The following is a 23,854-nucleotide window of genomic DNA, read 5'->3' on the forward strand; positions in this document are numbered from 1 at the left end:
ACACACCAGTCTTCACTTCCTTTCCCTGGAGCCCAGGCTTCTTCCAGCCTCTTTGGGGGCACTTTTGAGCCCTCCGTAAGGTGCTGCTTTTTATTCCCCCCACGACTTTTCTTCCCCCTTAAACTTCTGACTAAGGACTTATCCACCAGTAGACAGCTGAGTGGCTGCTTGGAATTAGCTTGGCAACGAAAGCATTGCCCTTGCTGTTCCTTCGCTGCCTCCTATTCTGAGTTCACTTTGTCCTTGGTTTGTGGAGTGTATCACGAGGCATTTCAGCAACCATTTTTGGATACACTGCACTCCCATCTCCTCCTGCAGTTTACCAAGGTGATTTTCATCTGCCAACAGCCTCCCAGATTTAAAGAACCGTTGCTGATGGCTCCCTTTTCAGGATAATGTATGAGGACTATTGTGTGGATTATGGCCCTGCCTATATAGTATTGCCCCTGCAGCTCTATATTCGCCAGGAGTCGTCAGCTGCTCTGGGGGAGGGAGTGCTTCCTCACAGTAGTTTTCCAGTGTCCAACACCTTCTTTTCACACACTGTTGAGGAGAAAAGTAGAAAGGGCTCTATATTAGACGGCACATAGGACCAGGTGAAGAAAGCCTCTAAAAGTCACAGGGAACATTACTAAGTTTCTTCCTCCTCCTCCTCTGCCTCAGCTTTCGTGTATCTCAATGACCTACAAGGTCCCTGAGGACTTGGGGACCCTGCAGTTTGGCCTCTGCCTTCCCATTCAGAGGATGAGGCAACAGGATGTCTACAGAGCACCCTGGAACTTAATGAACGCACCCCAGAACTCACAAGCTGTAGCAGGAGGGTGTTTTCCCAGCCGTACCCACAAGAGTGATGAATGAAAAGCTGGCAACTGGAGCCCACAGGCGACATCCCTCCTTAGGATTCATCTGCTTGGCTCACAGCCTCGGACTGCATCCATAGAGCCGCCTCCTCTGCACTTTTCCAGATGCCTGCTGAGCCACTTACCAGAGGGTTTCTGGGCTTTCCTGATCTCCCTCAAGTCACGTTCATCCCACCCCCAAACACACTCTCTCTTTCTCTCTCTCTCTCTCTCTCTCTCTCTCTCTCTCTCTCTCTCTCTCTCTCTCTCTCTCTCGTCTGCAAACTATTGCTGAATTCCCTTAGGGCTCACAAAATCCTGTCGCTTCCCCCACTCTACTGGGCAGGGCCAGGGCTTCGCTTTACGTCATCCCTCTCCTGCTCATCAAGAAGAGACTTCACTTCTCATGAGAGCTTGCTTTTGGAAGAATGTGCTTTTCAATTTACCCATTAAAACAATATGCCAGTGGGTGAGGGTTTGTGTGCAGCAAGTCTGTGTTCTCGGTCCCAGCATGTGACATTCCATTTTAGCTGCCGTTGGAGTCTTAAAACTCCTAGGATCTTGGTTTGCTGACAGTCTGGAAATTTTGGCCGAATGTTATTTTCTTTGCATTGTTTATCAAATGTTCTGCCAGTAAACCATCTTCTATTATTAAATTGAAATTTCTGTCTTTTCTACCAAGACTTGGTTCTCTTTTGTTCAGTATCTTTCCCCTGGGAAATGCGTGCGACCAGGATCTTATCTCAAAAAGCCTTTTAAACAAGATCTTTCCAAATCTCTGAGGTAACTCCTGTCCTCCTTGGCCTCTGTGTCACATGAAGCCCAGACATCTAGACATTTTCTGATCCCATTAGATGCTGATTACACTGTTGGCCCCTTATTCCTGGTGACCCCCCCTCTCCCATTTCCAAGTGACGGTGGCTGTGATTGAATGGGTTTAAATTGCCTCGGTAGGAATTCTTTGTGACTTAAATCCCTTTGGATTTTCCTTTATGTTGGGGGAGAGGAAGACATAAGGGAGGAAATACAAGGCTGGGGTTTTGTGAGGCATTTGTTCCTATAACCTAGAGAAGCCGCATAGTCCTGGACAGGCTGCTGAGCACGAGCGTAGCTTCTCAGCCCCTTACTAGGATTCCAAATCTCCCATCACCTGGTGGGACTTTTCTTGTTGCCTCTATACTCTTGATTATTGTAAACAGATTGCCGCCGGGGCTGAATTCTAACCCCATCACGCTTTGTGTCTGACCAGTTGGATTGCCGATGTCTTGTGGAGATTAAAGTGTTCATTTGGGTTACAACAACAATACAGTAGATGACTGGGAGAAAGCAAAGATGAGGCTTCTTTGGTTGGTTCCTCAAGGGTGGGGTTGAGTTGAGCCTCCACGGGGATGGGGGCACTACTTTATATGAGGATTGAAGAAGAACGAGCTATGCAGAGTGTTTTCTTTAGGTTTGGGTGTGTGTTTTAGACTTACATTGACTTATCAATTTTAATTTGTTTGTATTTGTGGCCAACATTTGATGGGCAAAGAACAATAACAGAGCCAGGGTTTTGTGACAGATTTGTTGTTTTAGTGATTTTCTTTCAAGTGTATTTGAGTGTGTGTCTGTGCTGATGGGAATCTAGAGATGCAGAGTTTGTGGAGGGTACCGGAGGACAACGTGGCTGTCCTAACCTTAGGGAGCTCCTTAATGTTAGCTGTTTTTACTTCCACCATCCAGGGGGAGACGTCGGCAGCCCAGCTGAGTGAAATCGCTTCTCTATGAGGAGAGGAAAAGTGAATTCACGCTAGTTGTGTTTCCTTTTAGAGTCTGACATTTTCTCTCGCAGACTACGTAAATTCTCAGTCACAAGAGATATTCCGAGTAACCAAATGTCATATTTAGAAATGTTATTTAAAGGTTTTCTTTTTAAGCTGGGACTTCTGAAGTTTCGAGATGTATAAGTTGAACTTCACAGCACGTGCTAAACACATTCTTGTTCTAATTCCAGAGATTTGTATCAAGTATTAGATAATCCAGAGTATTTCCTTCAGTTGTTCAAAGGGAAACAGCAGAAAGACCAAAACAGATTGTATTTACTCCTGCTGGCTTCAGTGTGTAGGTCTATGAGCAAATTATACTCAACTATTTAGAATATATGTACGTGTGTGTATTTCTTGAAAGTGTATATGACCGCCCCATGTTTCACGTGTATCACTAATTAAGACCAGCCCTGTATTTCCATTGTGTAGTTGTTTGAGTGTGAGAAAAGCATGTTCCCACTAAGAAATTAATTTACTAGGTAAGCCGTATCTATTAGAACCCATCATTTAGGTTTAGATAAGTTTAGTATTTCCATATGTTCTTTCCAGTGCAGTACTTAATCACGCCTTTGCAAGCTGTTTCTGCCTGGACTGGAGAAGCAACCGTGGCACTGGGTGCCGTTGCCAGGTAGGTGTTGACTTGCAATGGATTCTGATCACTGCACGGCACCATGGACACAGTCGCCAGCACACCAGCTGGGAGCTGGGTGGATGGGAGAAACAGAAAAGCTCTAGTGAAAGCCGAAGGCAGCAAGAGTGGAGCAAAGTGCCAAAGGTTGTTGTGCATGTTGGGGGATCAATCCCAGAAAAGGGTAATAAACAAGGAAAAGAAAAAGGCATTAGGTGTAGTTTATCAGGGGAAACTTTCATTTTCCAGTTACTCGATTTGTTTTCTTTCCTGTGGGAGGAATTCATGCGTATGGTATTGAGTCGTTTCCTTCCACCTAAAGCACCAGTCTACAGGTGGGCTTGGGAGCCGAGCATCTGGCCACTCCGCATCCACACAGTAACAGGGGTTGTCTTCTGCTCTAAAGTGTTCTCAAATATCCCTCTCTGAAGGTGTCTGCTTTCGTAGGCACCGAGGGCAACAACAGTTTGGAGAGGGAAAAGAGCCACAGGTCCTGTTGTGGTTGGGATATTTTGTCCCTAAGGGTAAGGTGTTAAAGATTTGGTCCTCAGTGTGTCAGGGTCAAGATGGGATGGACCTTTAAGATGTAGGAGCTGGTGGGGCTCGATGAGCATGGCCTTTGATGATATGAAGTTAGTTCTCACAGGACCTTGGGTTAGTTTCCAGGAAAAGGTCATTACACAGAGCGAGGCTGACCGTTCTGGAGCTGCCAGAGATTTCTCTCTGGCTCTGTGCTCACCCCGTCTCACGCATTTCTGCTGCTATGGTGTCATTGTGATGACATCGGCACTGACTTGGTTGCATGCTTTGAACCTGCAGAACCAGAAGTTAAATAAGCCTTTCAAAAATGATTACCTAGTTTCAGTAACAGAAAACCAGCTAATAAAAGCATTGTGATTCAGAGTTCATATTTTGTCTAATGCGTCCCATCCCACCCCAATTCAAAGCTTCCCGTGTCCATGGTTTTCAAACTCACTGTGTCCGTGCTTCTCTAGGATTTAGGAAAGGTGGTCACCTTGATAGGATGATACTCTTTTGTTGTTGTTGTTTGTTTGTTTTGTTTTTTGAGACAGGGTCTTTGTAGTTTTGGAGTCTGTCCTGGAACTTGCTCTGTAGACCAGGTTGGCCTCAAACTCAGAGATCTACATGCCTCTGCCTCCTAAGTGCTAAGATTAAAGGCGTGTGCCACCACCACCCGCGAGTGCACCACCACCACCTGTGAGTGTGCCACCACTGCCATGCAAGGATGATACTCTTAATGCATGTCAAGAATTAAAAGAGAGACCAGGAACCTCGGTGTCTTCTTCTCAGTTAATTTCAATTTCCCCTTGTCCCTCTATGTTGGGACACACAATCTCTATAATATGAACTCTTTGTGCTTCTGTGAGATCAGGTTATTTTTCTTGGTATTTCCTCTGCAGTTCTTTGTCAGAATTGAATACGTTAGACCAAGAATCATTGTGTCTACTTTATCTTTCCAAAACTTCTTGAAATAAGTACTTAACTGTCTTTCCTCCCATTCTCTTGCTCTTACCTCTTCCTGCCACCCCACCACTCCTGGAAAGGGGAAGTGGTTACTCTGTGGTCAACCTGCCATGTTTAGTCATAGCCCAGCATTTTCACACTCAGGAAAAAGACTACAAGTACTTGAGTTTTCCTACAGTATTTTCTAGAAATTCTGTTATTGCTATGCCAGAAAAGCTATTTCTAAATAATTTCTGAACAATACATAGATCAACAAAGAGCACACCCCCAAAAAGAGGCGGAGTGGTGTTCCAGAGGAGCAGTGCAGTAGGGTAGAACAAGGGTGTCCTGTTACCTAACCCCCATGCTCTGAGTCAAATTAACCCCCATCAAGACCCACTGTCTTAGTCTGTGAGTTAGAATCAGTCTGTCTTCTTTCTCCTTCCCTCCATCCTTCTCTCCCTCCCCCTCTCTCTCCCTTCCTTCCCCCCTCCCCCTCCCTCCCTCCCCCCCCTTAAACCTTAAAAAGAAGAAATGATTATTATGTTGTCAATTCTGCTCCCAAATTTAGTCACAGACCAGTAGGTTCTTCTTGGGTTTATTATTTATTTTTTTTTGAAGGCAGTTCTCCAACTTTATTTGAGATTCAGTAGGTTAGTTCTCATCCACATTGACTGTCTGTAGATTTTTGAATGTGGTAACAGGCACGTAAGTTACCAATGTGTAGAGTTTGTTTGGTGAGTCCTCATCCTCATTACGTTTTCTGGACAAACGTACCCGGATACGATATGGAACATTCCTTATTCCTTTGGCCCAGATGGCTTTATTGAGCCTGGTATCAATCTGCACATCTGGAGTCCCCATCTCCTTCATGGCAAATTTCCGGATTTCTTTGAGTGCCCTAGGAGCACGCTTCTTGAAGCCCACGCCATGGATGCGCTTGTGAATGTTGATGGTGTATTCTCGGGTCACCACCTCGTTGATGGCAGAACGGCCCTTCTTCTTCTCGTCACCCTTCTTTGCGGGAGCCATTCTGCCGGGCCCAAGCTGGAAACTCTTCTTGGGTTTATATTCTGTGATTATTGCTGCACACAACTGAAGGACGACAGCTTGTGTAAAATCCACATACATATCGCTCCAGAGTCTTGAGTCTGGATCTGGACATTTTCAGTCCTGTAGAAGAGGCGTTTTTACCACATTTGTGGAACAGAACATGGTGTGCACTCGGTTGTCAGCCCTCTGGCCATGAGGCTTTGGTTCCAGTCAATTCTCGTGTTTTATATACTTTTGTCCAGTAATTAGTGTGAGCTCAGTGAATTAGAGTGTCCAGATCTCTGTCAGACAGAGTTTGGAAGCCTAGCAATCCTTGGCACTCAACCCTGGAGGAAAGGGAATTGTGATGTCTGTGTGCTCTCCGTCAAACCATCCTCACTGCAGGTAGTCCCGCTGATCTAACAAGTAAAACTAGAGGGCGTGTGTTGCTTGGTGCTACTAAACTGTATAAATGAGAGAGCAGAAATGATGGCCATTGTGATATGTACATCCCATTGACTTGAGAAGTCTGGACTATTTCAGCCCTCACACATAGCCTTATATACAAATTCCACACCCGTCATAGGATGCTCTAATACAGGGTGAGTCCTGTTAGTTGAAAGTTTAGAAACATTTTTCAATGAAGTTTTCAAAACAAACAAGGAAGTCAGCCTGTAGAAGTCTAGGGGTGATCTTCATGAACTGGGTATAGTATTGAGGCCGCCTTGTTCTCTTTCTGTATGTGTTAGTCCCATTAAGTCCCCAATGCCAAGGCACTCAGTGTCCTGGGGAGTAGGGGGATTGTGACTGTCTTGTGAGTCAGGAAACATCAGTCATTAGAAAGATGGAGCAGACTAATTACTGGAAGGAACAAGGAACGTAGGAGCATTCTGTCACCTGCTTTGTGACCAAGTGAAGGTTCAACTTAGGGACTGAGAGACGTGGGAACTTGAAAAGTAGGCATGGAGGGGCCTTGGAGGGATAATAAGTGACCAGGTGAGATTTGTCTGGAATCTCAACCTGTGCTCCACATAGAGAACCAGTCATCCACAACCTCATTGGAGCTCAGAAACCAGGCATGATCAGAGCTGGCAGGACCCGGCTGGACATTGTCTTCCAAGATGCTTGAATTCTGCCAGAGAGAACTTGCCTGTTGGCCATGGGAAATGTGAGCATGACAAATGAATCCACCGACCGCGCTGACTGAGCACCTCAGGCTTAGCGTCCATCTCCATCAGCCGTTTTCCTGAGGTGTTTGCCACAGACGTGTTACGTTTTCATGTATCAGACCGTAAGTCCTATCAGGGCTTTATTACCCAGGTACCTTTATAGCCATGACTGAGTCCACATCCTGCGTCCAGAGCTCATGGTCCCACGAATCCAGGAGCGGTGCAGGCAGGTCTGTAAGTCGGCGATCTTGAACTGAGGACACGTACGAAGAAGAGAACGTCCATTGCACTCCCCAGACAAGAGGGGCTACAGCACAGGACTCTGAGGTTTCCCCTTTGCTATCTGGGTGTCTCACAACTCCTGCTACCCAGCCGGCCTCTGAAATGCCTCGTAGTCTTCACAGCAGTCCCGTAACAGACTTATTCCTGGGGCTACAAAACACATTTTTATAAAAATCTCTTGTTCTTTTTTTTTTTTTTTTTTTTTTTTTTACATTAGTTATAAACTGATTGGCCCATTGGCTCAGCCTTCTTATTTACTAATTCTTATAACTTACATCAGCCCATAATTCTTGTCTGAGTTAGCCACGTGGCTAGGTATCTTTTTCCGCAAGGCAGTCACATCTTGCTTCCTCTGCTGCTGGGTCATGATTGTAGACTGAGCTTTCCTATTCCCAGAATTCTCATGTTCTCATCACCCTGCCTCTACTTCCTGCCTGGTTGTCTTGCCTATGCTTCCTGTCTCTTGTTCTTAACATGGAAACAAATAAAGCTGGTGTTGCTGATTAAGCTAATAGTCTATGAGTGGAGCGTCTTGGTTAAAAAAAAAAATATTAAAGACCCAGATGTAGGAGCATGCCTGTAATCCCAGCTTTTGGGAGGTAGAAGGGGGATCATGAGCTGGAGGCTAGCCTGGGCTCCATAGCAAGACTGTTTGCAGCGATAAAGAAACTCTCACCTTGCTCTAATTTATAAATATCAATATGTTGTATCGATGTTGCTTATCCTATAAGACAGAACCAAATTAGATGTTAAAGGGCAAGATGAGAAAGGTACAGGTAGATACGTAATCATTTACACTTCCACAAATGAGTACGATTACCTCATCTTCGAAACACTTGGTTTAAATTGCTTGGATGTTACTGAGTAAATTTGAAACATTCCTCTCCCTCATGCTATTTCCTCAGAGAGTGTTTTAAGTTCTAAACAAACGTTTCACAAACATGTAGAAATAGACCGTTGTTACATGGCAGCCACTGGCCTTCGTCCTCCATGCCAGGCATTGCGCATGCCGAGATGAGGTTGCCTGCTCCCTGCTTGCAGCTCCACACTGGAACACAGCATCCAGGTTGGCTCTTTGGCTCCACTTAGAACTCAGCGTTAATAGTAGTGGCTTTGAAATTTTAAAGCAAACAGTGGCAAAATCATGAGGCAGCTTCATGAGCAATATTTTTTGTTTTTGATTGGTTTGGTTCTTTCTTTTTTTGATGGGGGGGCGGTTCAAGACAGGGACTTGTGTAACTATGGCTGTCCTAGAATTTATTATATAGACCAGGTTGGCCTCAGAGATCTGCCTGCCTCTGCCTCCAGAGTGCTGGGATTTTAAAGGTGTGTGCTTCATGCTTGGCCCCAAGACTTGCTTTAAGGTTCTGCAGGTTTTATTTATTTAGCAGCTTTCCTAGAACTTTTTGAAGGTGAAGATGGCTTCTCATGATATATGTTTAATTGCTGAATAGGAAATAGGGGCAAAGACTGGAGGGAAATATGCAAAAATGCTAATAATCTTGTACGTGGCTTTTCGCTACTTAATGGTTTTTCAATGATGGAAGCAGAAGAATTAAATTTTCCACAAACATTTCCATCATCCAAAAAGGAAAAAGAAAGAAAAAGAGAAAAAGGAAAAAAGTTTGAAAACCCTGCAGTATAATTTGGGAATGCCTGTGTCTTATACGGCAAGAGGCACTGAAACCTAAGCTGGCATTTTACTCTATAGTTTGTTCTCAATTACCAGGTGCCTGTGACCCAACTTCCTCAACCACGCAGCACCTGTTTTCTGAGTTTGTGAGGCTGAGTTTGCTATCCTGATGGCTGCTGTCACACAGGACTGAGTTCTTTAACTGGTTCTCAGTTTTATCTGTCAGTGTGTATGTGAGGTTATGTGTGTGCTAGCATGGCTTCAGCGTGTGCGTGGAGGTCAGAGCCAACTTTATTTGTCAGTGTGTCAGCTGTGATTTTGAGTGAAGGGATGGCCCCTCTGAATGGTCTGATTTCAAAAGGCAAGTGGCAAAAGTCATTTTACCATGTCGTCTCTCTGGAGGAGCAGTCAGACCCAGCTGCAGTGAAGACAAGCTTCTGCAGGCTCTGCATCTCCTCATGTATTCCCATCATGCAAAGGGTGAGCAGGGAGGGAGACACCAGTGTTCTGTGCTGTTAGAGGACACCCACCTTCGCCAGCTAGTTTACCCTTCCTCCTTTAGTACCTCTAAGTACTACTGAATATTTTAAGTTCTCAAGAGCTAAATTCCGTTCAAGTATATACTGCTCATTCACTTTTTAGATGTTCCTATTACTTCCGCTAAGTCCCTTGCATGGCCAAGTCAGATTTAATTCTCAAGTAAGACGATATACCTCCATGTGTTTGGTTATTGGAATCTAAGTAACAGGGAGGCAGGTAATTCATTTAGAGATGGATACTTCTTTGATTTATTGCCTCGTGTACTGTAATTATACCTTTTAAAGAAGCCACGAAATGGGTGGGAGGAAGAGAGCATGGCTTGTTCTCTGGGTTGGTTTCCTTTTTCAGTGGAGTCCGTTTTTGCTTCAAATGTTATATGACACCTTTTACAGTGGGAGGAGACTCATCTGCTCCTGAACATTCCAGAAGTGTGGAGCAGAGCCTAGGAGCAGGACAGGAGTTAAGGTGGGCTTTTTTTTAGGAAGCTCCCAGAAGACAGGTCACCCCCTGAGCCTCTGGCATCCCGCCCAGTACAGAGTAACTGCACCAACTTTGGCTCTGCCTCCACTCACAGGGAATTTCTGTCTTCTTCATGTATCTTCAGTCAGTCAACTTCGTTCATCATTTGCTGTAGACCTGCAGCTACATTTAGTGCCTGGTGTTTTCTTGGAGTCTGCATATCCCGGAATCCACGCACAAGTACCTTGTTATGAACAAGGCTGGGTGCGGCCTCGTGTTTCCTTGAGGAAATGGGCAGGAAGAAGGAGTCCCGTTTTAACTCCGCTTGTTTTCTATATTTAATACCTGCACTCAATATGGCTTTCTGGTGTTCTCTTCTACTGGAAGTTGAAAACTTGGAAGATCTTGGCTTTGTCAGAGTCCTCTCCAGGGGACCCTGTCTTGGCGCCTTAACATGTCCTTCAACTCTGATCTGATGCAGACTTGCTCCATCCAGGAGCATTTTGCAAAGGAAGGCACGGTAAGCTGAATCGATTGCTGCTATTGCAGTACCGCACGGACAGCCGCCTTCTCGGCTGGATGGTAACATCTGATGCCATTCAAATGTATTCTTAGGAGATTTCAGACTTAGCAGTGCAAGTCAGTGTGGAGGATTCATTCCAAAGCTGAATGTTCAAAGCGACTGTGGTCAAAGTAGAGCTTTATTTAGAGGTTGTTTCCTGTTTGTTTATTTGTCATTTTTGTTTGTTTCCATTGGGACAGTGTATTGTTTGGTACAATTTGAGTATCTTGTGTCCTTAAAGGAACAATTAGACCATTTAGGTATCTCTTAAGTGTGCATGTACATGTGCAAGCCTGTGTGTGCACGTGTGTGTATACATGTCTCTCATTTGTCTGGAGCCTGCCGATTGGGCTGGGCTATCTGGCCTCAGGGTACCATGGATCTGCCTGTCTCTGCCTCCCAAACGTGCACCACGATGCCTGGTATGGCAAGCACTTTATTCTGGTCCCCATATGTTATTTTTTCTGAACTGTCACAAAATTTCTGAAAGTGGAGAAGTACCACTACCTTCAGTGAGTCAAATATTTAGCTCCAGATTCTTTCCGGTGCCAATTAGAATGACATTTAGTCATCACCGCCCCGCCCCCCCCCACACACACACACAGTGCCGGAGAGCGGTCTGTGTCGCCCCACCTCTCTCCCCCATCTGTAGCAGGTTTCTAAACGAGGCCTCAACGCCTAGTAAGCAAACATACTGACCTCACCAAGCGCCATCCCTAGCCTGAGAACTTACTATCTTGCATGTACATTTAGGTTTCCTCTCCCCATCCTGTGAATTCTTTCTTGTTTCACAGCAGCAGGTGTTTAGATGAGGAGAATTGGTTCTGACGGTCAGAGCCCTGCTAGGCCATCTCTGAGAGGAACAGAATTTTACGATGGTTAAAATTGGATTTGTAATCTAGGGATTTGGAGCAGGCAAATATAACATAGATGATTGGGGATGGATTTGGCAATAATTTTCAAATAAATATTCATTCAAAAATACATGTCCCTTTCTGTCCAAAAGTAGCAGACCTTACTTCTGACATTTGTCTGGATGCAGGGTGTGTGTGTGTGTGTGTGTGTGTGTGTGTGTGTGAAGGAGACAGGAGACTGAAAGAGGAAAGGAAGGTGAAAGGCTAGCTGGCATCTTCTCAACTTAGATGTCACAGAGAAATGTCCATTTCATTCCTTGCATCAGTTCCTGGGTTCTCCCTTAGGGTGATTTAGAACTTAAAACAGGATTTCAGAGGATCTGGCAATGATGGAGAGAGATGGCCATTGCTTTCACACTTGTGACAGAAGCAGGTAGCATGATGGTCTCATTCTTCTCTTAGCAATGCGCAGTGCATCCTAGCCTAAGAGAGACACTTGAGGGCATTTTGGGTGTATGGCTAGTTATTTAAAGTGATTATAGGAAGATATGAACGTATCTCAGTAGTTTCCCCCAATGTGGATGTCTTCAGCATTCGCTCCTCATACAGTGTTACATGTATGTACCAACCAGTACAACTTACCAAGTCCCCAAATAATGTGTTTCAAAGAAGCCTGTTTGCTCTGCTCTACTGCTCTCCATAAAGTAGAGGGATCAGGACCACTCATTTGCCCCCTCCAAGCCAAACCCTACCCAGCAATATTACAGATACTTTTCATAAAATCAGTGTTTAGGCCAATCAATAACAGTATAGAAACTTTCTAGTCTCTCTCTTTTACGGGCTGTTAGAAGCAGAAGGCCACTATGAATCCAATCACTGTTTAGAGTGATGGCTATTTCTCATAGAGCATATACAGCATGCTGTTTGACAGCCTTTTACAAAGTGATCATGACCTTTTTTTTTTTTTAATTCTTCGAGACAGGGTTTGTTTGTTTGTTTGTTTTTATTTATTTATTTTTGTAGTTCTGGCTCTCTGGGAACTCACTATGTATATCAGGCTGGCCTCCAACTCAGAGATCCATCTACCTGTGCCTCCTGTGTGCTGGAATTAAAGGAGTGCGTGACCACCGCCTCCCAGCTGGATTCAGACTTTCGAAAACGAAATGAAATTGACAGAATTGTCAGTCTAAAGATCCATAGTCTCCCACAAGAACCACTGCTCTTTTGAGGAACATCGTCTCATGGCATTACTGCAGAGTTCAGATTGCCTCGCACGCTGACAAAATTAACGTTAGAGGGGCAGATCCTGCCAGCTCTCACATCCCAGTAGGCTTCCAGTGCCTGCAAGTCTCAGGTCCTGGCAGGTCTCTGGTTTCGAGGGAGTTAGGTCTGTATTGGTGATGGAGGAAGAGGAAGACTTAGAAATGAATGTGGGGTTTCCCACACCTCTGGCATTTGTGCCAAGGTGACCACCACTGAGAATATCAGGGAACCCCTCAGCCCTGGAGTCAAGAGGAAGTCTCAAGACCACCAGGGAAAGATGTTTTCCACAGATTAGTGGAAGTGGAGAGACACTGTGGTAGTGACACATGCTCTGCCCACAACCGCCATGGAGAGTCCCCTGTGCTAATAACAAAGCTTTGAAAAGGTGCACAAAATTCTGCCTTTTGCACAACTTGCTGAGAAACTGTTTCAAGGTGTGTAGTCACGGAACACGCGCACACAACCCTGGGCATCTCCAAGTTCTGCAGGTTTGTCTGGTCTGTGCTAGCTCCAACTCTCCCCTTTTCTCTTTAGGCTCCTCCTCTCCCTTCTCTGCAGGGGTGTTCTTAGGCTCTGCTTCTGGAATAGTGGGTTTGGCAAACAACATTGTAGATCTGTTTGTTCTGTGGCTCTTCCTGACCTTATTTTTATGACTTTTCATGTTTCTTTCAGCCCTTCTTTTGGGCAGTGATGGCCTTGGTGGCGTGTTCAGCCACAGGAATGTGGCTGTGTGAGGCTTTGATCCGTTCAGCGTGGTTCGTGGTCTCACACTCTTCCTATACTACTCGCCAACTCACCTACTGTGTGCTGGTTGCCATAGGCTTTACATTCCTCATTTTGTTTAATCTCCTTGCCAACTGTCTCTGGTGGACATGGAAATGGATTTACTGCATTGCAGCGGAAACTCTCTGCCTTGTGATTCTCCTCTTCTGTGGCCACTTCCAAGGATTTGAAAACGCCAAACTAGCTACATGCAGTCTAAGCCCGAAAATAGAGGCTCACATTGTAAGCTTCAGCTACCCCAAGTTCTGGCTCCCCTCCTTGCTGGATACTTTAATAATATCTGTTTTATAGCTGTGAAGTTAAGAAATTTACCCAGGTCACATAGGGGAATGGTAGAGCCTGGCTTTGAGCCCAGACCATCTGGCTCCAGGCCCTCTTCAAGCAAAGCATTTATCATAGGACTTGGAGTTTTGAGGGGGTTTGTTTTGTTTTGTTTTTCCCTGAAGATCTGTATGGATGTTTTCCCTTACAAAAATGTTACTTATTTAATTTATAATTCTATAGTCTTTAGCTCACAAATAAGTCCCTCCTTGCTTTAATAGCATTTCAAAGTATCTTCCATTAGAGTTAAAGGGTTTTTAAGTATTGATACCTTGAACATGTGCATATACTCGTGCATGAATCTGAATTTGAATGCTGATGTAGGGACCCTCTGGATAAGCTGACAGACCCTGCAGCCTCTCCTGTAGGGAGCTTTATGGAAATGGAATGCTCCATTTAGAGGTACCTGGAAGCTGACTAACTTGTATCTCAAGGGCATTGATATATTTATTATCTCTCTAAAAAGAGTCTGTACGTTAAATTTTTAATAGAGATATTTTTAAATGTTTTCTAATTTTAAAGTTCACCAAGAATTTAATAAAGGTTAGACAGTTCATGTATAAAGTGCCTGGGCATTGCACTCAAGTCATCAGGGTTGGCAGCAAGACCCTTCACCTGCAAAGCCATCTTCAGGCTTGGCAACCAGAATGTGCTGGGCCCATAGATTCTCAGCAGGTAGTTAACCAAATGAATGGACTTTAGGTGCCCTCTCTTCTGGAGAGGCTACAAGAATATATTATTTTGCCTGACGGTGGTGGCACACGCCTTTAATCCAAGCACTTGGGAGGCAGAGACTGGCGGATCTCTGTGAGTTTGAGGCCTGCCTGGTCTACAGAGTGAGTTCCAGGACAGGCTCCAAAGCTACAGAGAAACCATGTTTATCCCCCATCCCCCCAAAATACATTGGTGGTTCTCAGTAATTTTCTATACCTTTCTAGACAATTTTATTTATATTCTTCATCTAAAAGCCTTAGCTATTCATGTTACTTTTCCCCCTTAGTATAAAAATTTCAGTCACAGTTCAGAAAGACACAGGATAATGACCAGTGACATTCACTTCACTGATCCTAACATTCTGCTACATTGGTCTTATTTCTATCCTTACTTTTCTTCTCAATGTTTTAAAGGACCCTTGCTATTTATTTGGAAGATATATTTCAATTGGTAACCTGGGTGTTTTCAGGAGAAGTGTGTGTGTGTGTGTGTGTGTGTGTGTGTGTGTACAGTGACAGGGACAGGAATATAGATCAGTAGGTACATGGCATCCTGTATCCTGGTTCCCAGTGTTGCTCTGAATCACCAAGTTTTGGTGGTACCCACCAGATTTCCCTATTGTAAGTAGGCATAACTAACTAATTTCCAACAACCTTTGTTCAGAAATTTTAGTCTCTGCCAGTAATTCTTTGTAAAAGTTTTTTAAATTTGTTTTATTTTATGTGTATGGGTGTTTTGCCTGCATGTATGTGAGTATACCATGTATCTGACTGGGGTGTTTCTGAGCTACCATGTGGGTACTGGAAATAGAACCCTGGTCTTTTGGAAGAACAGTGAGTGCTCTTAACCACTGAACTGTCTTCCCAGCCCCACTGTCCATGATTCTTGACAGAATCAATTGCTTTGGTGTTTATTAGATTGCCAGTTTCCTTTTCTATCATTAAAATAATATTAGCATTCATCACTATAAGACTTCTGCTGCCTTCTGCTTCAAAATCTTTTTAGTATCAATAAAATTGACAATTTCAAAAATATTTACAGTGTTATAATCACTGTCATTCATTTTGAGTTTCAAGTTGTCTTTATTTGGCTAAGGGAGGGGTGTACTCTAGCTTTTTAAAAATCGGTTATTTTTGTTTTAATTTTGTGTGTGCATGTCTGTGTGTGTGTGTGTGTGCACGTGCGCGCGCGCGCGCATGCATGTGCCTGTGTAGGCCAAAGGTGTCAGATCCCTCCAAAGTTGGAGTTACAGGTATGGGAGCCTCCTGATTTGAGTGCTGGAATCCAAACTCAGGCCATCTGCAAGGACAATATGCACTCTTAACCACTGAGCCATCACTCCAGCCCTTAAATTTCTTCTAGGCCTGCCTTTAGCCTACTGCCAGAGGAAAAATAAGAAAGAAATAAAGAAAAAATAAGTGAGCAAGCTGGCTTTTGTTTAAGGATGCAGACATATAGAAGAGAAGCTGTTCGGCAAACTATATTGATTTAAAGTGTAGAGGTTAGTTTCATCAGTGGGTAAGCCCCACAGCTGTAGGACAGGAGTTGAAGTCAGATCTGTGAACTGTGGCATTAGCCTGTGTCACCATCAGGGAGGGACTACTTCTGGGTCGGAGCGGAGCGCTTGGAGAGTAGCTACATGAATTACCCCAGGTACGGCGTGCTACACAGAGTGTATGGGATTGTTTAGCCAAGTCTCAGATTTTGCTTTCTTTGGGGTTTTATAAGTGTCTGTTCTTTGTGAGGTGTCCTGGGAATTGTGGAATTTTATCTGTAGGAGAAGTGATTGAGATACTACGAGTGGTGAGTGCTCTCGGGGACAGGAGACAGTTGGAGGCTGTTAAAGAAGGCTACAGTTGTGCTCAGAGAAACTTGACGGGGTAATTTTTATCAACTCGGTGTTCGGTAAGGCTCAAATGGAAAAACAAAATCACTTAATTAGGCCCTTTTAGAAATAAGTTGTTATATCACTTTGAATAAAAAAGGAAGTGGAAAATTAAGACTGAATAGTACTGCTACTGATAATTTTTCTAACACATTTGGTTATTAACATGTTTGCATTGCTTATTTTTAGCAAATAACAAAACGTGCATTCTTTGCAAAAATATACATTTTTTTGCAATGTACATCTAGTCATACCATTTTCTGATGTAAAACCAGTCATTAAGACAATTAAAATAACCAAGTTGGAGTGACTTAGCTGGTTACTAGCAGATAGCCATCTGAGGACAAGACCTTTTTGAAAATTATTTGATTGGTGTGTGTGTGTGTGTGTGTGTGTGTGTGTGTGTGTGCACTCTGTGAAGGTCAGAAAGCAGTCCTAGCAATCTTTTTCAGTTGCTTCTCCAACCTTTTCTGTAACAAGACTTCTTTTAAATTAGACTTCTCTTTCAAATACCACAAAAGTAAAACTTTGCAAAGTTAGGATTAAAAAAAATAAAAATCTATAATCACCCATCCCAGTCACAAACATTTCTGGCATTTGAGGGAGTATTGTCCATTTCTGTTGTAGGACAGACACTGTGCACCTAGCTTTAATTGAAAGCTGGAGGAAGGGCAAATGGGAATTTAAATCGCAACATCTTTTCTCCTCAAGTGGAACTTTAATAGCCACAGACCCTTCGTCAAACCCTACTTACAAAGGCTGCAGCATTTCGGACACACAGTTTGATCTGAAAATGAAAGCCGTGACTTCACAGCCCGGTGCTGCTTCAGGTGGGTGCCAGGACACTCTGCTCAGATGGCCACTATCCCTCATCTGGGTGCAGGTTGTACTTGGATTTCCTGTCACAAGTAAGCTAAAATCTGAGGACATCTTTCCTCCATGACTTTTACCCTTCTGGTTACATTATGAGGGCCTCAGAGAAACTGGTATGTTCTATCTGTCCTTCTATTCTGTTCTGTTAGGCGGCTCACTAAGCCTTTTTTCCAGAAGGTCTCTTACATGAAAAGATTCTGGGCACTTCAGCTATGTTTCTTCAGTTCTATCCTTGAGTCATTACGTGCGTTAACTCGTATCCTTCCGAGCTCTGACATTCCCTAATTCTCACTGGTTCCTGGGATGCCAGCGAACATCTGTCTGTGACTGTGCAGCAGGCACAGGGGAGGTGCCTGGAGTGGGTTCCCCAGTTCAATGTTCCATCTTCATTGAGGCTGCACCAGCTGATCCAGCAGGCGACGTCCCCACAGGGTTGTAGCACAAAGTGCCTTTTGCAGTAGAGGTCGATGAAGATGTGTCTGTTTATAGGGAACATTCCAGAAAAACGTCCAGTTTCCATTAGTATTTGGTGAGTGCCGGGAGGTAAGTGGTGAGATCCAAAGAAAGAGCACGGAGAATGAGAAACACACACACTTCCACACTTAAAGATAATTGGGGAGATTGCATTTGAGGTCTTTAGATTGATGGCATTCAGAATACCCGAGTGGCAGAGCTTTAGAAGGAGGTTTGTTAATATCAGTTCACACTAGCCTGTCACACTGGAGTCCATTGGGCTTCGTGATCCTGCCTTGGATCTGGAAGCAGCTACTCCAGTGGTTTACTTCAAGTAAGCCATTGTATCTGAGATCGTCAGGGACTCCACCAAGTGTCACGTGGCTATATCAGGAGTGTTTCACCCTTCAGCGTCTCCTTTATTTCCATAGAGAGTATCTGAGGCAGGAGCAGGGCCGGCAGTCCTACGTCTCCTGGACCAACTTGAGTATTTTAAACAAAGGACTATTAAACCCTTTGTTCAGTTTTCAGGCAAAACCTTTTCCTCCATTCCCTGGCTGGGTTTTTCCTTTGTGAAGGGGAGTGTGAGCTTGGAGGATCTTGCTGTACTTATAAAAGATTTGAAGTTAGTAGCGACTATTTGGACTTGAGGCAAGTCCTTCTGACCTTTCGTTTGAGGTTCCTCTGGCATCGCTGCCATTTGAAGAGCTATTGTTTGGATTAATGATGCCGCATTTGGAATTTACACAGAAGAAAACATACTGTTGACAGAGTCTGGGCGTCTTAAGAGGCTTTAGTCCGCTGGCAATTCGATTTTAAAAATTCAGTGTTTTTTTTTTTTGCCTCCAATAGATGCTTAAAGATAAGGACAGGTGCTTCAAGGGTCCATCCAGTTCAGAGCTGAGTAAGGAAACAGTTTGCATTCTCTGTATAAACTGAAAGGAGAGCGCCTGTTTTAAGATTTTCTGTGAGCAACGTCTGGATCACTGTTTGAATGAGACTGGAAAAAGTGCCAAGTGGAGTGTGTTCTCAGGAGTATTCAGTGGTGGAGTGAGTGTGTGCTCAGGAGTGTTCAGTGGTGGAGTGAGTGTGTGCTCAGGAGTGTTCAGTGGTGGAGTGTGTGCTCAGGAGTGTTCAGTGGTGGAGTGAGTGTGTGCTCAGGAGTGTTCAGTGGTGGAGTGAGTGTGTCCTCAGGAGTGTTCAGTGGTGGAGTGAGTGTGTGCTCAGGAGTGGTACCTGGTGGAATGTGTGCTCAGGAGTGTTCAGTGGTGGAGTGAGTGTGTTCTCAGGAGTGGTACCTGGTGGAGTGTGTTCTCAGGAGTGGTACCTGGTGGAGTGTGTTCTCAGGAGTGTTACTTGGTGGAGTGTGTTCTCAGGAGTATTCAGTGGTGGAGTGTCTTCTCAGGAGTGTTCAGTGGTGGAGTGTCTTCTCAGGAGTGTTCAGTGGTGGAGTGTGTTCTCAGGAGTGTTCAGTGGTGGAGTGTCTTCTCAGGAGTGGTACCTGGTGGAGTATGTTCTCAGGAGTGTTCAGTGGTGGAGTGTGTTCTCAGGAGTAGTACTGGCAGGGTATTAGGATTCCCGTGGGGAACGTTCCAGCAATCGTCGATCAGGAGGCATCAAGGATGTGTCTGAATGTTTGAGGGATGTTCCCCTTATCAAAGTGATGTACTGAAAGGAAGTATGTGTTTATTGGTGATCTTAAACCAGGTGATAGAAACAAAACTGTGATAGAACAATGTATCTTCTTTGCCTTCCACCCAACTCCTTCAGCCCAGCCGGTTTACCGACTGCAGTCAAAGTTCTATGATGTAGGCAAGGAGCCTTCACTTTGCCTAGAATGTGCTTGCCTATAATAGGTACTTTATAGGAATTTCCTTCGGTGAGTTACTGTTCAAAATAAAGTCCAGAGAAGAACAAATACGCTAGGAAAATGTTAGGAATCTCCACAGGTTCTGCATACCCTGGGCTTTATTCAGAGTCAGACCTCGCTTCTAGAAGGAGAGATTGAAGCAGGAGAAGTCTGTTCTGATAGCAGCTTAGGCTGGCGCGAGTCCGTACTGGAGTCGCTAAGAGTCACCTGCGCAGTTCACACCTGCGCAGTTCACAGGCTAACAGACTGGGCCACTCGGGGTTCTAGAGCCCTGGCTGTTACTCCAGTCTTGGCCTCAACCAAAACGGTTTCATGTTTATTAGCTTCCCTGTTAGTTAATTAATTCTCTCTGGCAGATGCTTCTCTGAATCACACTGCCCCTCCGGTTTTCTTGCCTGAGTCAGAGAAGAGAATATAGTTTTAAGGAACCCTGACTAAATAGAGACCCAAGTATTTAAGCTGAGAGTCTGATTAATAATGTGTGTCTCTTTGTCTGCGGGAAGTCTATACTTGCTATTTTCAGAGTCCCCATGGGAAATGAAATGTTGAGAAGGGCTGTGTTTTCCTTTTTTCGTCTTATGTTTTGTTCAGGGACTGGCTCTTTGCGTCACCAGCCCAGGACCTGTGAAGAGCCACCTTAACTTGCACCTAATGCTTACAGAGCACACTGGGCTAGGAAAAGCATCCATAGGAATTTCCCTGCTGGAAAAAGGCTCAGTGCCCCCTTCAGAGGAGCCCCTAACTTTGGGGATTTCTGGTTGGGGACTTTAAGTTGTACCTTATCATAGTTTGTGGTCTATTGGAACCAAAAGCAAACAACTACCTCTCCCCCCCCAAAAGAAAACCCCACCTCCATTTAGTGGAATTTTTCTACCGTGTGCAGTGAGAATAAGCATAAGGAAATTCAATAAACCCCAACTGGGACTCAATATTAAACATTTAAAACCACAATTTTCAGTAAATATTTTATTACTGATAAAATGCAATGTGATCTACAAGGTGCTGTTTTTAACCTTGTATTTTATTTCTTTAAGTAATTTTTTTTTTCTGTCGAGATATGGATGAAACCTAGGGCCTGCTTATGGCTAGGCTACCGTTAGATCACTGAGATACACTCCAGACTTCCTTAAACAGTGAAAACAACCGCTTAGAACCATTTCTAGATACACTTGCAAGAGGATATAGCAGTTGGCCATTGACTGTGACTTGGGGGTGTTAATGAGTGACTATGGGAATTCAGAATAGCAGTTCGGGGGGGCCCCAAGGCAAGCGCTCTCTGCCTGCTGCCAAAGACTGCTTCCTCTAACCTTCCTGTGTACGCAGACAGCCAGGCACCTCCCCAACAATAGCTCTCAAGCTTATTTGGCAACGACTGTGTTCAATGCAGTCCTGGCACCCCAACATCTAAACAATCAAACGAGTAAAAGCAATGAACGCGTTACAAATGAGATGGACAGCAAAGAGGTTGTTGCCAACAATCTGGAAACATCTTCTCGAGCTAGGAGTCAGATGAAAAGTGCCTAGAGGTTCCGTAAGCTTTTCTTTTTAGACTTTCTTCCCTTCCTCCATAAGAAATAAAAACTTGTAGAATTATCTGTAATGACACCTTTAATCCCAGCACTTGAGAAGCAGAGGCAGGCAGATCTCTATGAGTCTGAGACCAGCCTGGTCTACAAGAGTTAGTTCCAGGACAGGCTCCACAGCCACAGAGAAACCCTGTCTCGAGCCCCCCCCCCCCCCAAATCTACAGTGTGTTGAATGTTTCTGTAGTGTAGGTCATTCACATGCTGGTTTTAACAATCCTCCCTGCTTCTGTTTTGAGGAACAGTTAGTACTTTAAATTTCGTATTTCTTAAGGAGTAAAAAAACCTAAAAGCGATAGGTTTTGCCACTCAAGTCTTGAGTGGATTTTGTGTACACAAAAGAGATTGCCAAGCATATGGTATGCAACTTAAAGGTCTGTGAACAACCGAAATGTCTGAGAGAACCTTCATCTTCTAAAAGATGGTAATCCCATTGTATAATGTGGGGGGAAATCATAGTTAATTTATTTGGGTACTCAGTTTTTTGACTAGGATTGGTGGGAGTGCACCCCCATTGGTGATGAAGGGGTTCATTTCTGCTTTGACACTGGCCTCCAGAAGGGGAAAGCTGAACCCACTTAACTAATCCCTCAGCCCCACCAGAAGATTGGCTTCGATGCAGTAATCAGGAGAAAGCAGAGGCACTCAGCAGAGCAGGCCTTGCCCTTTGCCCTTGTCTGACATTCAGCTGGGCTCCTGAAACACTGCTATGCCCCACCCTCAATTCTCCAGCCCAGTGACAGAAACACAAACCAATCTCAGGAAGATAAACTGTATTTAAGGTACTGAAGAATACAATGAATAAGTCAGGCGGGGGCTCCACCTCTCCGCAGCGTGCATTTGGAGTTACTGGTCATGGACAATGTGTTTCTGAGCCAGTATCACTTAGGCTGATTAGAAATTTGGTGGAGAGACACGCTCTCCCTCCCCTCCACAGCTGCTTCCCCTTCTGGCTTCTTCTGAGGAACCAGATGCTAAATCCTCCATTACAACTCCTTTCTAAACTAGACCACTGCAGTGTGTGGTCAGTGTGGGGCAGATTAAGTTGCAGAGAATGTGGGAAGACTGTTTGACAGGCGTCTTTTCCCCTTCTCCGGCCTCCCAGGGTATGTTGAGTTAGAGGAGATGAAGCATCCTCCACACTCATGGGCTCATCCTCTCTGACTCTCGGCCACGTTCAGTGCTCAGTAGTCTGTGCCCAAGGTCTCTTCTTTCCCTCTCAAAATGAGAAGCAGAGCTTGGTGGAGCATCCTTTAACCCCGGAACTGGGGAGGCAAAGGCAAAGGAATCTTTGTGAGTTTGAAGCTAGCTTGGTCTGCATAGCATGTTCCAGGTCAGCCAGGGCTACACAAGTGAGACTCCCCCTCCCCCCCCAAAAAAAAAGATAAATGAAAGAGCTTTGCTCTTCATCATAGAAAAACAGTCACATCATAATTTAGGGATGCAGGCAGAGGGCAGAGTTCATCCCCTAATTAAAGATTGTACTCTATGACTTCCAGACCCTTCTAACATTTTATTCCACAGATGAGGTGTGTGTGGGTGTGTGTGTGTGTATGTGTTTCTTCCATTTTTGTGTGCTGCCATGTAGAATGACTGTCTTTCTTTCTTGGTGTGATAACCTCCACCTTAAAGAAAGAAGAGATCTTGAATATACCTTAGCGTAAGAAAAAGACATTGTAACAATATAGCCTGAGGAATGGCTTTAATTAATTGTCATTTTGGTTACCAAAATGTCCTCACTAAAGTTTTTTGGCTAAAGATATGGGGTGTATGTAGCTAGTGTGTCACACACCCCACACACACCCCACACACCTCACTGTGGTCAATTTCATTGAGAAAAGTACTTACAGGGCCCCCCCTTCCCATTTTTTGGATGCTTTAGTTTAGGGCCGACTTTCATTTATTTCATGTAAAAAATGAATTTATACATGCACACAATTAAATATCATATATGACCCTCATTCCCACTCCCTCCTCCCATACACCTCCAGCTCATAACTTCATGTCTTTTTTTTTTTTTTTTTTTTAAATGATCCACTAAGTCCAGTTAGTGCTGCCTATACCTGCATGGATGCGGGGCACCTGCTGAAGCATGGGAAACATACCAGGGTCTATGTCCTCAGTAAATGCTGATTCTCCTCCCCCAGCACCTGTTCACAGCCCGTGGCTTGAGATCAGCTATGCTGGGCTTTTGGCTGACTTAATCTCACTGACAGTAATATTTTTAAACCAATGAAGTATCCCCCACCACCATGTGTGTGTGTGTGTGTGTGTGTGTGTGTGTGTATGTGTGTTGGGGAAGGTCTATTTCTTCCTCTAGATTTTGAGATTTTTAGTTTGATTCTAGAGACAAGGTCTCACTATAAAGCCTGGGTTGACTTTGAACTCATGATCCTGCCCAGCCTCCCCAGGGCTCGTATTGTAATGAGTATCCCCACAGCTGGATCTGGGGTTTTATTTTTAAAAGCTGTTTGTTACTATAATTGAAAATAAGAAACTCCCACCTGAACCTGGGCTCTGGCTGTAAAATATAAATTGTGATGCTGTGCTATTGGTAGGACTAACTCAGCCATGTGATTGCCAATATCTTTAGAGCCTTTTACAGCAAGTTCACTTGTCCATAAAAATAACAGCCCCTACTTACTGAACATTGCGTTTCTCGGCTGGGCAGGAGAAAGGTTACACGTATTCCTGGCGTCACCACTGCCTTTTAAGACACTGGTATTAGCTTATAACCTGATCTTATAGCTGGAACTCACACACCGATGCCATCCACATCGAGACAGACTTGGAGCCCTTTCCTAGATGGGCAATCAATCCCCTGTCCAGGCCTTCTGCCTTT

General features: G+C 44.4%; 2 protein-coding genes across 4 annotated transcripts in view; one reads left to right on the plus strand and one right to left on the minus strand.

Moving 5' to 3' along the window:
* Nucleotides 1-23,854, plus strand: part of Mcc (MCC regulator of WNT signaling pathway) — a 365,744-nt gene that overhangs the window by 190,891 nt on the left and 150,999 nt on the right. The window contains exon 1 of one of the 3 annotated variants that reach the window (XM_057788581.1): nucleotides 10,247-10,371. The exons of the other annotated variants lie outside the window; for them this stretch is intronic. Coding sequence (XP_057644564.1) covers nucleotides 10,306-10,371 — 66 coding nt within the window. The 5' untranslated portion in view covers nucleotides 10,247-10,305. Of the gene's footprint in view, nucleotides 1-10,246; nucleotides 10,372-23,854 lie in introns of those variants that run through there. 3 annotated transcript variants of the gene reach the window in all.
* On the minus strand, nucleotides 5,360-5,777 carry LOC130886613 (60S ribosomal protein L31-like). The gene has a single exon (XM_057788584.1). The coding sequence runs from the start codon at nucleotides 5,766-5,768 to the stop codon at nucleotides 5,391-5,393; it is 378 nt and encodes a 125-aa protein (XP_057644567.1). The 5' UTR covers nucleotides 5,769-5,777; the 3' UTR covers nucleotides 5,360-5,390.

The sequence above is a fragment of the Chionomys nivalis genome, chromosome 14, assembly GCF_950005125.1.
Source record: "Chionomys nivalis chromosome 14, mChiNiv1.1, whole genome shotgun sequence".
NCBI classification, from domain to species: domain Eukaryota; kingdom Metazoa; phylum Chordata; class Mammalia; order Rodentia; family Cricetidae; genus Chionomys; species Chionomys nivalis.

Coding starts and splice junctions, on each gene's coding strand:
- LOC130886613 (XM_057788584.1), bottom strand. CDS start 5,768: ATGGCTCCCGCAAAGAAGGGTGACGAGAAGAAGAAGGGCCGTTCTGCC.